The 12,107-nt window shown below is 35.8% G+C and overlaps 1 protein-coding gene across 6 annotated transcripts; it reads left to right on the top strand.

Annotated features, from left to right (window-relative positions):
• The first annotated feature begins 35 nt into the window (after positions 1 to 35).
• On the top strand, positions 36 to 11,970 carry vrk3 (VRK serine/threonine kinase 3). 6 transcript variants are annotated; one of them, XM_044138195.1, is made up of 16 exons: positions 36 to 122; positions 1,834 to 2,018; positions 2,102 to 2,236; positions 2,362 to 2,487; positions 3,492 to 3,620; positions 4,441 to 4,593; positions 6,121 to 6,164; positions 6,335 to 6,401; positions 6,623 to 6,707; positions 6,787 to 6,889; positions 6,977 to 7,069; positions 8,081 to 8,213; positions 9,355 to 9,472; positions 9,559 to 9,617; positions 10,483 to 10,623; positions 11,518 to 11,962. In XM_044138195.1, coding segments are annotated over exons 2-16 (1,572 nt in total). In that variant the 5' UTR covers positions 36 to 122; position 1,834; the 3' UTR covers positions 11,520 to 11,962. The 6 variants fall into 6 exon arrangements, with proteins under 6 accessions (XP_043994130.1, XP_043994145.1, XP_043994154.1 ...); XM_044138210.1 differs by having other exon boundaries at positions 2,365 to 2,487; positions 11,518 to 11,959; XM_044138175.1 differs by lacking the exon at positions 36 to 122 and adding an exon at positions 175 to 296 and having other exon boundaries at positions 11,518 to 11,970.
• Positions 11,971 to 12,107: the final 137 nt, after the last annotated feature.

The following is a 12,107-nucleotide window of genomic DNA, read 5'->3' as shown; positions in this document are numbered from 1 at the left end:
CTCCAGTACAGCCCGGCAGGGGGCGGCATATCTGCTCCACCATTTGACTTGCAGCACTATTTAATCCCGAGAAGAAGGATTCCAAGCGAACCTAAACACAGCGGTGGAGTTGTGTTTAAAAGGTATCTGAAATATTTCTAAAATGCTTGTACAAGATTTATGAGACAGTTTTAGTCAATCGTACGAAGTTATAATGTGTTAGAAGTAAAACTCGGCAGTGAGTTGAAGTTACAGGCGTATTTATTGCTGGTATTTATGTCTTTCTGAATGTTTGTTAACCTAGCTGAAGTTACAAGGTAAGAAATAGAAGAAGTTTGAAATAAATAAATTAAAAACACACCGATTTTTGGTTTTGGTGTGTTATATATTGTAAAATGGTACCTGATTTATTTATCATATAGTTAAACGGTGAGTATTGTTACTAGGGCCAAATATTATCACATTATGTAATACAAATATTATCTAATGAGGCGATATAGCAAACAACTTCTAAGATTTGTAAAAATCTGGGTGCACAAGTTTAAATTTAACCCAATTTTCTCTAATCCACATTTAAAACTATTCGTACAGACTCATTTATACAGATGTAACCCCTGAATGCTTACAGGTTGTTGTATAAGCAAGTTTTATTAAAGTTAATCAAAGTTATCTATTCGGAAACCAGTTTAGATGTGTTCAGCTTCCACACTTGTTGGAACACCCAAACGTATCAAAGTTTTACTCATTTGACCCAAACGGTTCCCTTTAATAAAACAAATTCATCAGGATTTTCATAAATGATCGCGGTTGAGCTGGATCACAAACTGGGAGATACTGGAACAACCAGGGCCCGGCTTACTGTGAGCCAAGTTACCAACGCTGAGCAGAAAGCTCCTTATTCAAAATTGACACTTTCAAGAATATTTTTGATTTGCAGCTGCCTGATTGATTATGGAAAAGCCACAGATCTTCTGGATGCTGTGACAAGAAAAACATTGCAATATTTGGCCAAACTAACAAGAAATATGCTTGGATGGGTGAAGGTGAGGCTAAGCACACAGTACTATCTATAAAGCATGACGGTGGTAGAAGCATGCTGAGGCTCTGTTTAGCTACCAACAGTCTTGGTAGCTAAACAAGACTCCTGGTAGCGGCGACCTTTTCAGAAGGCAACCTTCAAGTTTTTTTCACGTCATCTCAATTCAGCAGCTAGTGAGCTGAAACGTCCACACAGGTGGATGTCAAAAGTGCAAATCCAAAGTGTTCTGGGACTAGATAAAGCAAGCTCTTATTAAGCTTCAGGAATGGCTCCGAGCTCAACCTCACTGAAAACTTGTGAACTAAATTTAAAAGCTGCAGCAGTGCCAGTAACTCGACCAAGTTATACAAACTCAACTAACCCAAAAGAAGCGCCAGAATTATGTTGATGTCCACGTAAGTGTGTGGCTTCCTTGCAGCTTTCTGAAGAACAGCTTCAGTACTGGTGAAGGTGTTTCTCAATGCTGTATAATTTGACTGACCAGCACTGCTTTAGCACCAAATTCTTTATTTTAAAATTCATTGAAGTTGTAGCATGTATCATGAATTATATCCAAGTACCTAAAGCATAAATCTAAAACCTGGTTTGAGATTCCTGTTGTCAAATTTGAAATTCAAGCTTTCATTGGGAAACTAACTTTTACCTTGAGAAGTAATTAGATGTTTTAAAAATCAGAAGAAAAAAAACATTTATGTAGCGGAAAAGATTTGAGTCTGATATTCATTCATCGAGGAACCACATTTTGTACAATAACATTTTTTGTCTGTATAAATATTGAGTTGGCTTACTGATTGCCTCTGTGTTTGCCCTTCCAGGATGCCTTTCCATTTTTGCCCACAGTGTGGGACGAAGCTACAGCCTGATTTCCGATTCTGCCCGTCATGTGGAGAGAAACTTCCCAGCTCTCCTGATGAAGCTGGACTCAAGATTTCAGCTGTTTCTTTAAAGGAAGAAACAAAAACAGCTGTAACTAACACAAGCCCTCCTTCAACTTTCACCTGTGAGCCAACAGTTGTTTGCAAAACCCATCAGTGTTGTCTGTAAATGTAAGTTTTTAGGATTGTAAATATTTTCATTCTGCAGCCCAGGGCCGTAAAACTCCATCTCCACTTTCACCTCGATCTTCTCTGAGAAGGACCCATAAAAGCCTGGAGCAGGAAACTCCTGCCAAATCCAACGAGCCTTCATCATCTCCAGTCAAAAAGGACAAGACTAAAGGTACGAAAAATTATAGAAAAACGGTGAGAAATGGAAGAGAAATGATAGTTTTAGCTGCACTTTCTGACTCAGAGAGAGAATGAGAGTTTGTGGTCTGGAACCTGAACATTCTTGGTTTGTTTTAGCAGGTCAGGGTGTCGGGAGTCAAACCTCTGATCCAAAGAAGCAAATCGACACAGTCAAAGCTAAACCAGAGGCAAAACCCATCTCAGAGGCCGGATCCCCTTCTGCTGTGAAATCTCCTCGACAGGGTGAGCTAAAAACAATAATAATCTGCTTAGCTATTTATACACAGTACAGTTAAATATGTTAATTAATTATCCCATTACAACCTCAAATTTCAGAAGTACAGAATTTTAAAGTGAAAGGAAAATAATGGCTTTCAAAGTGTAAAAAAGAAAAATGATGATGTGCCTGGTTGTTAAAACCTCTTTACTTTTATAGTCCTAAATAAAATCCAGTGATATCAGCTGCTTTTAAAAGAGGCATCAAGTGTGTAATTTAAAATTATTATAAATCCAGCTGCCATTAGTGAACAATCAGCACTTAATGGAGCTCTATGAACTCAGTAGACGGGTAAGGGATTAAGTAGTGGAGAAGTTTAAAGGAGAGTTACATTAGAAAGCACAAGTGTGAAAAAAGTTTGCACAATTACAAGGCCGTTGCTGCAGTAAAATGTAGACTCTGGGAAATTACTGCAAATACACATCAGACTGCTTGTAAACGTTTATGAAAAATAGGTTAGTTATTCTCTCCGGTGTGTTGCTCCATCACATAAAATCTCTAAACCACATTTAACTTTGTGGCTATAAAATTACAAAAAGAAAAAAAAATGTCAAAGTGCAGATACTTTTGCAGACAGTTAATATAAAGGTTGGAGTTCTTTCATTTTTGTCTCTGTGAGCCTCCCAGGTTCATTAACCAGTTTCAGGACCCCACCAGAACCCCTCAGTGTTATTATCTTGAGAAATAATGAGATTTGGTTATATGGAAAAGCAGGCTTTAATGCTGAAAAATGATCAAATGTTACAAGCTATACAAATGGAACAGATGCAGAGTTACATTCTTCTCTGCAGTCTGTGCCCTCCCTAAAGGGTTAGTCCCATCAGTTTCAGTCTGTTTACCTGTGACTGACAGCAGTCGCTCATAAGCATGGTTATGTAAGCTGCGGCTTGTTAAGCAGATGAAAGAAGCTAAAAAGAGATAGAGGAAAAGATAGAGTCCATAACAGTTCAAATTTTCCTAATTTTTCCAGTCAGGGGAAAAGGGAAACTTTCAAGCCCCGTTAAAAATGAAGCAGCAGCGGGAAGGATCGTATCGGATGAAACGGCAACAGAGGAATCAAAGATGGAGCGCTCCGTTTCCTTCAAGTTTCTATCGAAGAGTAAGCTGCACTTATTCACTTCTGTGCTATCATCATTAAATCAAACAGTGTAGTATTTTCTCCTGTATCATATTTGTTTTGTTAGCTGTCCACAGAAGATATCAGACTTCTTTGAAAAAAGACTGAGAGCTAGTACTTTTTAAATCACTATTAGTATTTAATTTAAATCTGTATTTCTTGCTGAAAAGTTCCTTGTAAGTTAGTTTTGCCTTATTTCAGTTGTACTGCGATATTTGCACCAGAATGCAAGTCAAAAACAACTAGTAAGACTTTGAGTTTTTGGAGACGCAGTCAGAAAATTGTCTGTTGCTCTTTTAAGAATAAACATTGTTTTATCTACTTAATTATTGGTTCTGACATGGCAACATGATAAGGAATGGTAGCAGTAAAGATGCAAATAAACAAAGAAGTATAAGGTAGGACACTTTAATAAAAGTAAATACAGAAAGTAAGTATGTCACATGTACACATTCCAGTTTTAAAAATGCTTTTGTTTTTATTTCTTGTATTTTTAGCTTTTTTAGAAGATATTTATTTATTCTAAATCTGTTTATATATCATCTGGTTTAACTGTTTTGATTTTTCTACGGCATTACTGTTATTGATGAAAATAAATAAGTGAAGACTTTAGTGGACAGATCAGTTTCTAATCTTGCTCCTCATTGTGCATGAGATTTTTTTTTTATATGTCTGATTTTGTTTGCTTTATTTGCTATTTTCTAAATAGATGAACAGTTTGGTGTAAATTGCGACATACTTAGGTACTTAGATGTTTTTTCTTCCAAACTTTATGATTATAATTATGTATATCTATAAACAGCAGTAACAGGAGGGTGGAGCAAATCGAAGAAGGCGAAGCACGCGTCCTCGCCGGAGCCGCTGCCGGAAGGCGAGCAGCTGACAGATCAGTCGGGCAAGACGTGGAAACTGATCAAGCTGATTGATCAGAACATGACAGAACTCCTGTACGAAGGTGAAATAATGTGATGTTAAAAAAAGGTGTCACTGGTTGAATGGTGACTTTTTTTGCAGTCGCATTTGTTGCCTTCCTTTGTAAAGGTTTATACGAAGCCGTAGAGTAAATTAATCTTCTATTGCAGTTGAATAATTTCAAATTCTCAAACCTAAAAAATCCAGCTTTTACTTTGAGTACATCTATTTAGTGCATTAAGAAATTGTTATATTTGACAGAATTAATGTTTTCTTCAGCTCATTGTGCAGCTATTCCTACAGGATTTGGGTCTGTGGACTGAGATGGCAATCTGTCCAGTGAATCATTTTTTCCTCCGGTATTTTATTTTTATGTAATATTATTTCAAATAGTTTATGATATTATCCAGTTAAACAAACTTCATACGTTTATGTAGAATGCCATTCGGTCAAATTCTATAGATTAGTTTATAGTGGAAATAAGTTACATTAATAAGTTGGTAGTAAAGTTCATAGTTCGCAAATTGTTTAACTAAATTCATGCTAAGAATGGCAAAAAAAATGTTTTGGTTTGAAAATTTATCAGCGTGTGAGATTTGTGTTACAAACGATCTTCATCATGTTGGATTTGCAGAAATTTGACAGAGTGAGCGCTCTTAACTGCAAACTATCTGTGACGTGTATTTCTCCAGTAACCATGTCAACAAGAATTTGGGCAGTTGGGAAAAAATAAACGGCTCATGAATAATGTACTCACGTGCGCTTTCTATCTTCGAAAACTTTCGTCTTTTTTTACAAGAATCCATTTATAAAAGATCTTCAATGAATAAAAGTAAACCTCGTGTGGAGACCTTTAGTTGTTCGCTGGCTGTCCAGCTACACATAGTCACGTGTTGTAACTCCTAAACAACCTGTTAGCATTTAGCTCTATGATGTGGCTCATTGTATCCATTCGTTGCCACGGAGACATTGGTAAATCACTAATTGTTTCAGACTTTAGTCAAAACTTATTGGCATTGAAAACCTTTATTCAAATATAATTTTATTCTTTGGCATGTATTGGTATTTAATAAAAATGCAGTTAATTGTGATTAATTAATTACAGCTTCTAATTAATTTAATTCACCTTTTTAGTCTGATCCAGATTAAAAATATGGATGCCGCCATTAAATGTCTCTATGTCTATAAAGACTGACAGTTGGACATTTAAGACAATATTTAATTAACAAAAGGAAAGAATTTCCAGATAAAGTACTTTTATTAGAGTTTGATTGATGTCACATATTTAAGTTGATTATTTTAATTCCCTGTTTTTATGTGCAGCCTTTATTGCAAAGTAATAGCTTTGTAGCCGGTTTAGAACTGAATAAATTATTGTTGTCTGGTTCCTCATCACACACTGTTAGTATTTAATGGTCCTGTTAAATGTAATTATTGAAGTTCTTCAACACAGGCCTATTGTTTAGCTTCTTAATCTGCAGTTGATTCTGTATGGACACTGACCGCATGAAAACAAACATCAGGAGCTTGACATCAGTGACATTCCGTGATATTTCTGTGTACTTTTCAGCGGCTCAACCCAGTTCAGAAAAAGCCGATCACATCCTCAAACTGGTCAGTGGTTTTCTGAGTCCTCTATTCCTAAATTCATCAAATTTTTAACACAACGTGATTTCAATTGCACATCTAACGATGCTTAATTCTCAATCATTTTCGGTTACTTCTAGTAATGTTAATTTTACAGTGCAGAATCAGTGTAATCAAACTAATTTTCCAAATTGTAGGGAGCTAAAGATGGGAAAATCTTCAATGAGCAGAACTTCCTGCAAAGAGCTGCTAAATCTGCATCAGGTAGGAGTTTATTATGGGTTGACAGCAGATTTACTGTGTTGCCACTAAGGTTTCTGCCTGTTTGGATTGTTTTACAGCAGACTCATGCTTCATTGTAATTTGTAAACCTTAAACAAATCTGTCATTAACTTTCATGTTCATGTGCGATCAGGTCGTAAACAGAGTGCTAAAGGTGACATGTTGCGTCATGATCTTTGTTTTAAGACTTGTTTTGTCTGCAGTGGAGAAGTGGATCAAGCAGAACAAACTGGATTTTCTGGGCATCCCCCCCTGTGTTGGTTTTGGTCTTCATGCAGACCTATATAGGTGTGAATTCAGTCTCCATTTTTCCCCTTTTGTCACGGCATTTTACGCTGAATCACATATTTCTCATGTTAAATTGTAGGTTTCTGGTTTTCCCCGACATGGGCTGCTCCCTCCAATCCATCTTAGAGGAAGAAAACGAGCTTCTCTCTGAGATGGCCGTTCTCCAGCTTGCCTGTAGGATAGTGAGTGTCGTCCTGTTGGGTAGAAACTGCCTTAAAGCACTCAGGAAAAGATGTTTTTGTAAAATGTGCCATGTCGGCTCCTTTCAGCTTGATGTGCTGGAGTTCATCCATTCAAAAGAGTACGTTCATGCTGACGTCAACGCAGAGAACATCTACGTCAAACCTGGGCAGAAATCACAGGTGAAACACAGCGTCTCAGTGGGAAACTTGACTCTGAGTAACAAAACCAAACAAATAAAATTTTCAAAAAAGCAGAAGAAACTAGAAAATTTGGCATTTCCTGCAAAAATGCAATATTTACTGAATACAAAAGTAGTTTTGTGGCAAAACGTATACACAAAAAGTGGAGCCACTCAGGAACCTGAATTCCTAAAACATTCACAACTAATAAACAAAATTAAAAGGCTTAGAGATTCAGCTGTGTTTTTGGCTTATTTCTGTTTTGTGTTTATAAATTGTGAATCAGGTCTGTGTTGAAGTTAATATATAATAATAATAATCATCATAATAGTCATAGTTATAATAATAAATAGTAGTTATAATCATGCATTTTATTTGTTTAGCGCTTTTCTAAGCACTCGGTCACTTTGCAGGAACAAACAAAACACTAAATATATCATACAAAATTATAAAACGAGAACGTAAAATACATAGCATGTTAAAAAATAGAGTACAATAAAATATATGTGTATATCTGTTTATATAACAATAATATAAATATATAAGTAACCATTTTACAATATTATAGAGGTGAAGTTTGTTGAAATTGTTTTATTTATAATTCAAATAAATTTTGTTTAGTCCAAAACGTTTTTTTTTTTTTTCAGACATTGAGAGTGACGGTTGGTGGTTACCATGGTAACCAGTAACTGACAGCTCGTCCCCCTTTTTCTGTTGGGCAGAAGCTGCTGGACTAAACTTGATTTACTGTTTTGTTGGAATAAATAAAGTGAACCTGAGTGTGTCTGTTGTGAAGTCAACCTAAGACGAACAAAGAAGGGTTATATATATATTTTTCTCCAAACAGCAAGTTTTTTTTTTTTTTATGTTTATTACAAAATGTTAAATTTTGGCTAGTTTTGTTTTTTATTTTATGTCCGAAGAAGGTTTTGTGCGAGTGTCATTCCAGTAACTGGAATGTGTGTGTGTGCGTGCGTGGGCGTGTGTGTGTGTGTGTGTGTGTGTTGGTAGGTGTACCTGGGAGGATACTGCCATGCCTTCAGGTACCGTCCAGGAGGCCAGCATGTGGAATATCGCGAGTCCAGCAGAATGCCACATGAGGGCGCCATGGAGTTCATCAGCCTGGACATACACAAAGGAGCAGGTGTGTGTTTTATTTTTACAAACTTCTGGTACTGTCTGACTTTTTGTCACATTACCTTGCGTTCTGTGATTGTGTCCTTTTCCCCCATGTCTTTCTTATTGATTTCTCCTCTTTTTTTCTTTCTTTCTCTCTTTGTTTCTTCTTTTCTTGTGTCCTCTCTCATTTCCTGCCAATTTTCCTTCATTATTTTTTTTTCTTTCAAGCCATCTCTGTTTGCTTGTTTACTTTCATTATTCCTTCTTTAATCCTTCCTTCCTTGTGTATTTCTTTCCCTTTTTACTGGATTATTTCCTTGTGTTAGCCTTTCTTTATTTTCTGTATTCCTTCCTTATCCCCCCTCGTCTATCCTTCCTTCCTACTTCTGTCCTTCTTTGCATCCTTCGTCCTTTATTTCTTGTAACTTTCCTCCTTTATTTCCTTCCCTTCTTGTTTCATTTTGCTCTTATTTCCTTCGTTCCTTTTTTGTGTCTCTCCATTTTTATCCCCTGCTCAGGTCTAAGTGGTTCATTACCAGCATGTCCGAGATGTCACAAAGGACCACATCCTGTCAACCATTAGAAAGATTTCAAAGTATTTTTGTATTTCTAAATGGTACTACACACTTTCACAATTAACATAAAAACAAAATATAAATACATATCCACAAGTTTCTTCCTCATAACATGTCAGAAGTGCCTTAACTGAAACCACTTGTAAAGCTCATTTATACTAGCAGTAGGTTGAAGAAGAAGTGTAGCGCAAGCTAATAAGTCTCCATAGAGGTGAGCTTAAATCTTTTTCTCATAGTTGGTAATGCTTTTGGGGTTAAAAACTGTTTTCACCTGAAACATTTTAAATTAAAATGCAATCAGAAGCTGATTTGTTTAGTTCAATCATGTTTGAAAGTTGTTTTTTAACTACTGGAGTATTAATGCAGCTTTGTGAGATTTATTTTCCTTCCTCCAGCTCTGCACCCACTCGCCATCTGGTCATTTGGCAAACATAATCATAGATGTGATTATTAGATCTTGCTAATTTAATTGTGATGTGCAGACTCTTTAATGCAACAATCCATGAGCAGGCTGGTTTCTGCAGATGAGCAACGTTGTGGTTTTTTTTCTTCCATGAATGGAGGTAAAATATGAACATTGCTGTGTTTCAGCCCCGTCTCGTCGCAGTGACCTGCAGTCTCTGGGTTACTGCATGTTGCTGTGGCACACGGGAACGCTGCCGTGGTCTGAACTCCACCATCCGAAGCTGGTGACCGCCGAGAAACAGAGGTGAAGAAAGAAAATACCCAAAAACCTTCATCCCACCTTCAGCTAATAACAAGAAATATTAAAAACTTTTGACATATTTTTTTCAGGTATATGAAAGACGTGAGAGCCTTGCTGAGAGACTGCTTTGGGAAGAGGGAAGTTTCAGGTAAACTGGAAATTAACCGACACCCAAATTTTTTGACAATGATCGATAATTTCGATGTTTAAAAAAAACATGGGAAGAAAAGTAATCGTTTTTCGTCATTTTTTGGCTGCATAAAGGTAGGCTACGCTCATGTCCCTTTAAGACGTTACGCTACGTGTACAGGCTATAGTCACGTGATCCCACCCTGTCCAATCAGTGACAAGAAGCGAAAGAAATAGAGGAAATTTCAAACGTAGAAGCCCCGCTAGCTGCTTTACGTTTGAGGAGAAATGAAAAATGCGTTATCAATCGTTTGGCAACATTTTGATCGCGTTAACGTAATTAATATTTTCCGTCGTTTTTTTTGAATGGTGAAAAATCTGAAGCTCATCCTTGTTATCAATTCATCGTTATCGAGGTGAAGTGATCAATACTTGATAGTGATTTTAGTCCATATCTACAGCAGCCCATAAAAGCCATTGTAAATAGAAAAAAGGGGGTACATTTCCAAGAACAACTCAAAATAATAGATTTTTTTTTTAAATGTTGAGAAAAAAAAGTAAATTTTTGTTTGAAAAATTGCAAATTTATTGGAAAATAAATCGTACATTTTCCAGAAAAATCTTGAAAATTTCTGAGTTTAAAAGTTGAAATGTTCATGTTTCCCCCAAAACAGATTTCAGAGATTAACTTCAAAATTTTAGTTTTTTTCTAGCAAATTTTCATACTCGTAAATTCTTTGTTTTTTTTCTAGGAGATTTCTGAGATTAAAAATTTCAGTTTTTGTTGGAAATTTAAAATGCTGTTGCACATATCACATTTGTTTTTTCCCTTGGCCATATGGGATGGCCTGCTGTTTGTTTATACCCGTTTGTTTTTTGTGTAGGTGCATTTCAGAGCTTCCTGACAGCAGTGATGTCTCTGCAGTACACGGAGGAACCAAACTACTCCATGCTGAAGACTGGACTCAGTGCTGCCCTGCAGCAGCTGGGAGGGTCGGTGGAGCAGCCTCTCAATTTACCCATATGTAAGTAACTCCACCTGCAGCCCGGACTGAAAACACCAGCATGATGTCAGGAATCTCTTTGTAGTTATTTAGATTAACACCCACAACAAGGAGCTTTTTTTATCTGGTGGACCAACATTAAGTAGTGCATGATTGTAAAGTGGAAGGATACAAGATGGTGCTTTTTCTTAGCCTGGCCTTAATACATCATTGTAGTTTTTAGCCCTCTTTACTCTGAAGCAACTAATTACAACTATCTTTTCAGAAAGATGCAGGAGATTGTTTTAACTCAATAATGTCTTAATATTGATAAAAAAAATTTAAAAAAAAAGAACGAGTTCCACCAGCAGATTATTTAACTGTTTTCAATGGTACAAAGGAAATAGTCAGCCCATGGAATTAATATTTTTAAGAAATTGTTGACTTAAGACAGTGTACTGTAACTTGCAGAGAAGTCATTTGTAAGATATTTGCACTAGAAACTAGACCAAAGCACTTAGTTAGATTTTGTGTTTTTGCAGTGTAGGATCTATCACTTTGTAATCAAATATCAATAAAAATTAAGTTGTTTTATGAAGGAGTCAAACCAGCAAATAGTCAAATGCTTATTATATGAATATAAATTAGACTTCTCACTTTCAGGTTAAAATTATCAACAATTTCTTTATTGTGCTGTTTATTTAATTGTTGCATTAGAGAAGGTAATTTCTGGGGATTTGATGAAATGGTTATTTTAATCTGTCAGATACCACCCAGTCTGCTTTAAATGTTTTTACAATAAATAAATCAATTATTCAGAACTTAAAAAATGTAAATAAATGACCTGTCAGGTTTGTGATTTTATTAGTGACATATTTAAAGCAATTTTATAAAAGTAAATCATTGAATCAGTTTTTTATCTCTTTCTTTTCACAGAATCCAGATTGTAGGAGAAAAACTCATTGTTGGTTTTAATAGCTGAATTTTTATCTGTGATTGTTGTCGAAGCACTGAATCCTGAACAGTTCAAAGGTTTTAGTCAGCATTTCAAGTAATAACCATCACTGTGAGGTTTCTAACCTGAGGTGAAGTGGATTTAAATTCAGGAGGATGTTGACGCTGCTGGTTTAATGAGACGCCGCTCTAATGAAACTTCATCAGGTTGGGAAACTTTTGCTTCAGTTGAGTTTTTTTTTTTAAACTTCTGAATGTGAATTAAAGATAAGGTTTACTGTTTTCTTTACATCATCTTTCTTGCTGAAGATTTAACTACAACAGTAAGTTAAAATAAACTGTTTTAAAAACCAAATAGACTGAATTTCTTATTTAAAATATTTGTTGTTCACTATGTTGCACATTTGATGGATACTTTAAATTCTTGTACTTAAAACGTTTCCCTCTTACAGGTATGTTTGTTTTGACTTTGTCACTGCTAAATGTTTCAGCTTTTAAAATCCAAGTAATCTGGGTAAATACAAAAAAAAGTTCTCAAATAATTACATTTTTTGTAAGCCATCCTGGTTTTG

Source organism: Gambusia affinis, linkage group LG02 (assembly GCF_019740435.1).
Source record: "Gambusia affinis linkage group LG02, SWU_Gaff_1.0, whole genome shotgun sequence".
Taxonomy (NCBI): domain Eukaryota; kingdom Metazoa; phylum Chordata; class Actinopteri; order Cyprinodontiformes; family Poeciliidae; genus Gambusia; species Gambusia affinis.
The sequence above is the reverse complement of the archived record's forward strand: the minus strand, read 5'-3'. Positions and strand labels throughout refer to the sequence as shown.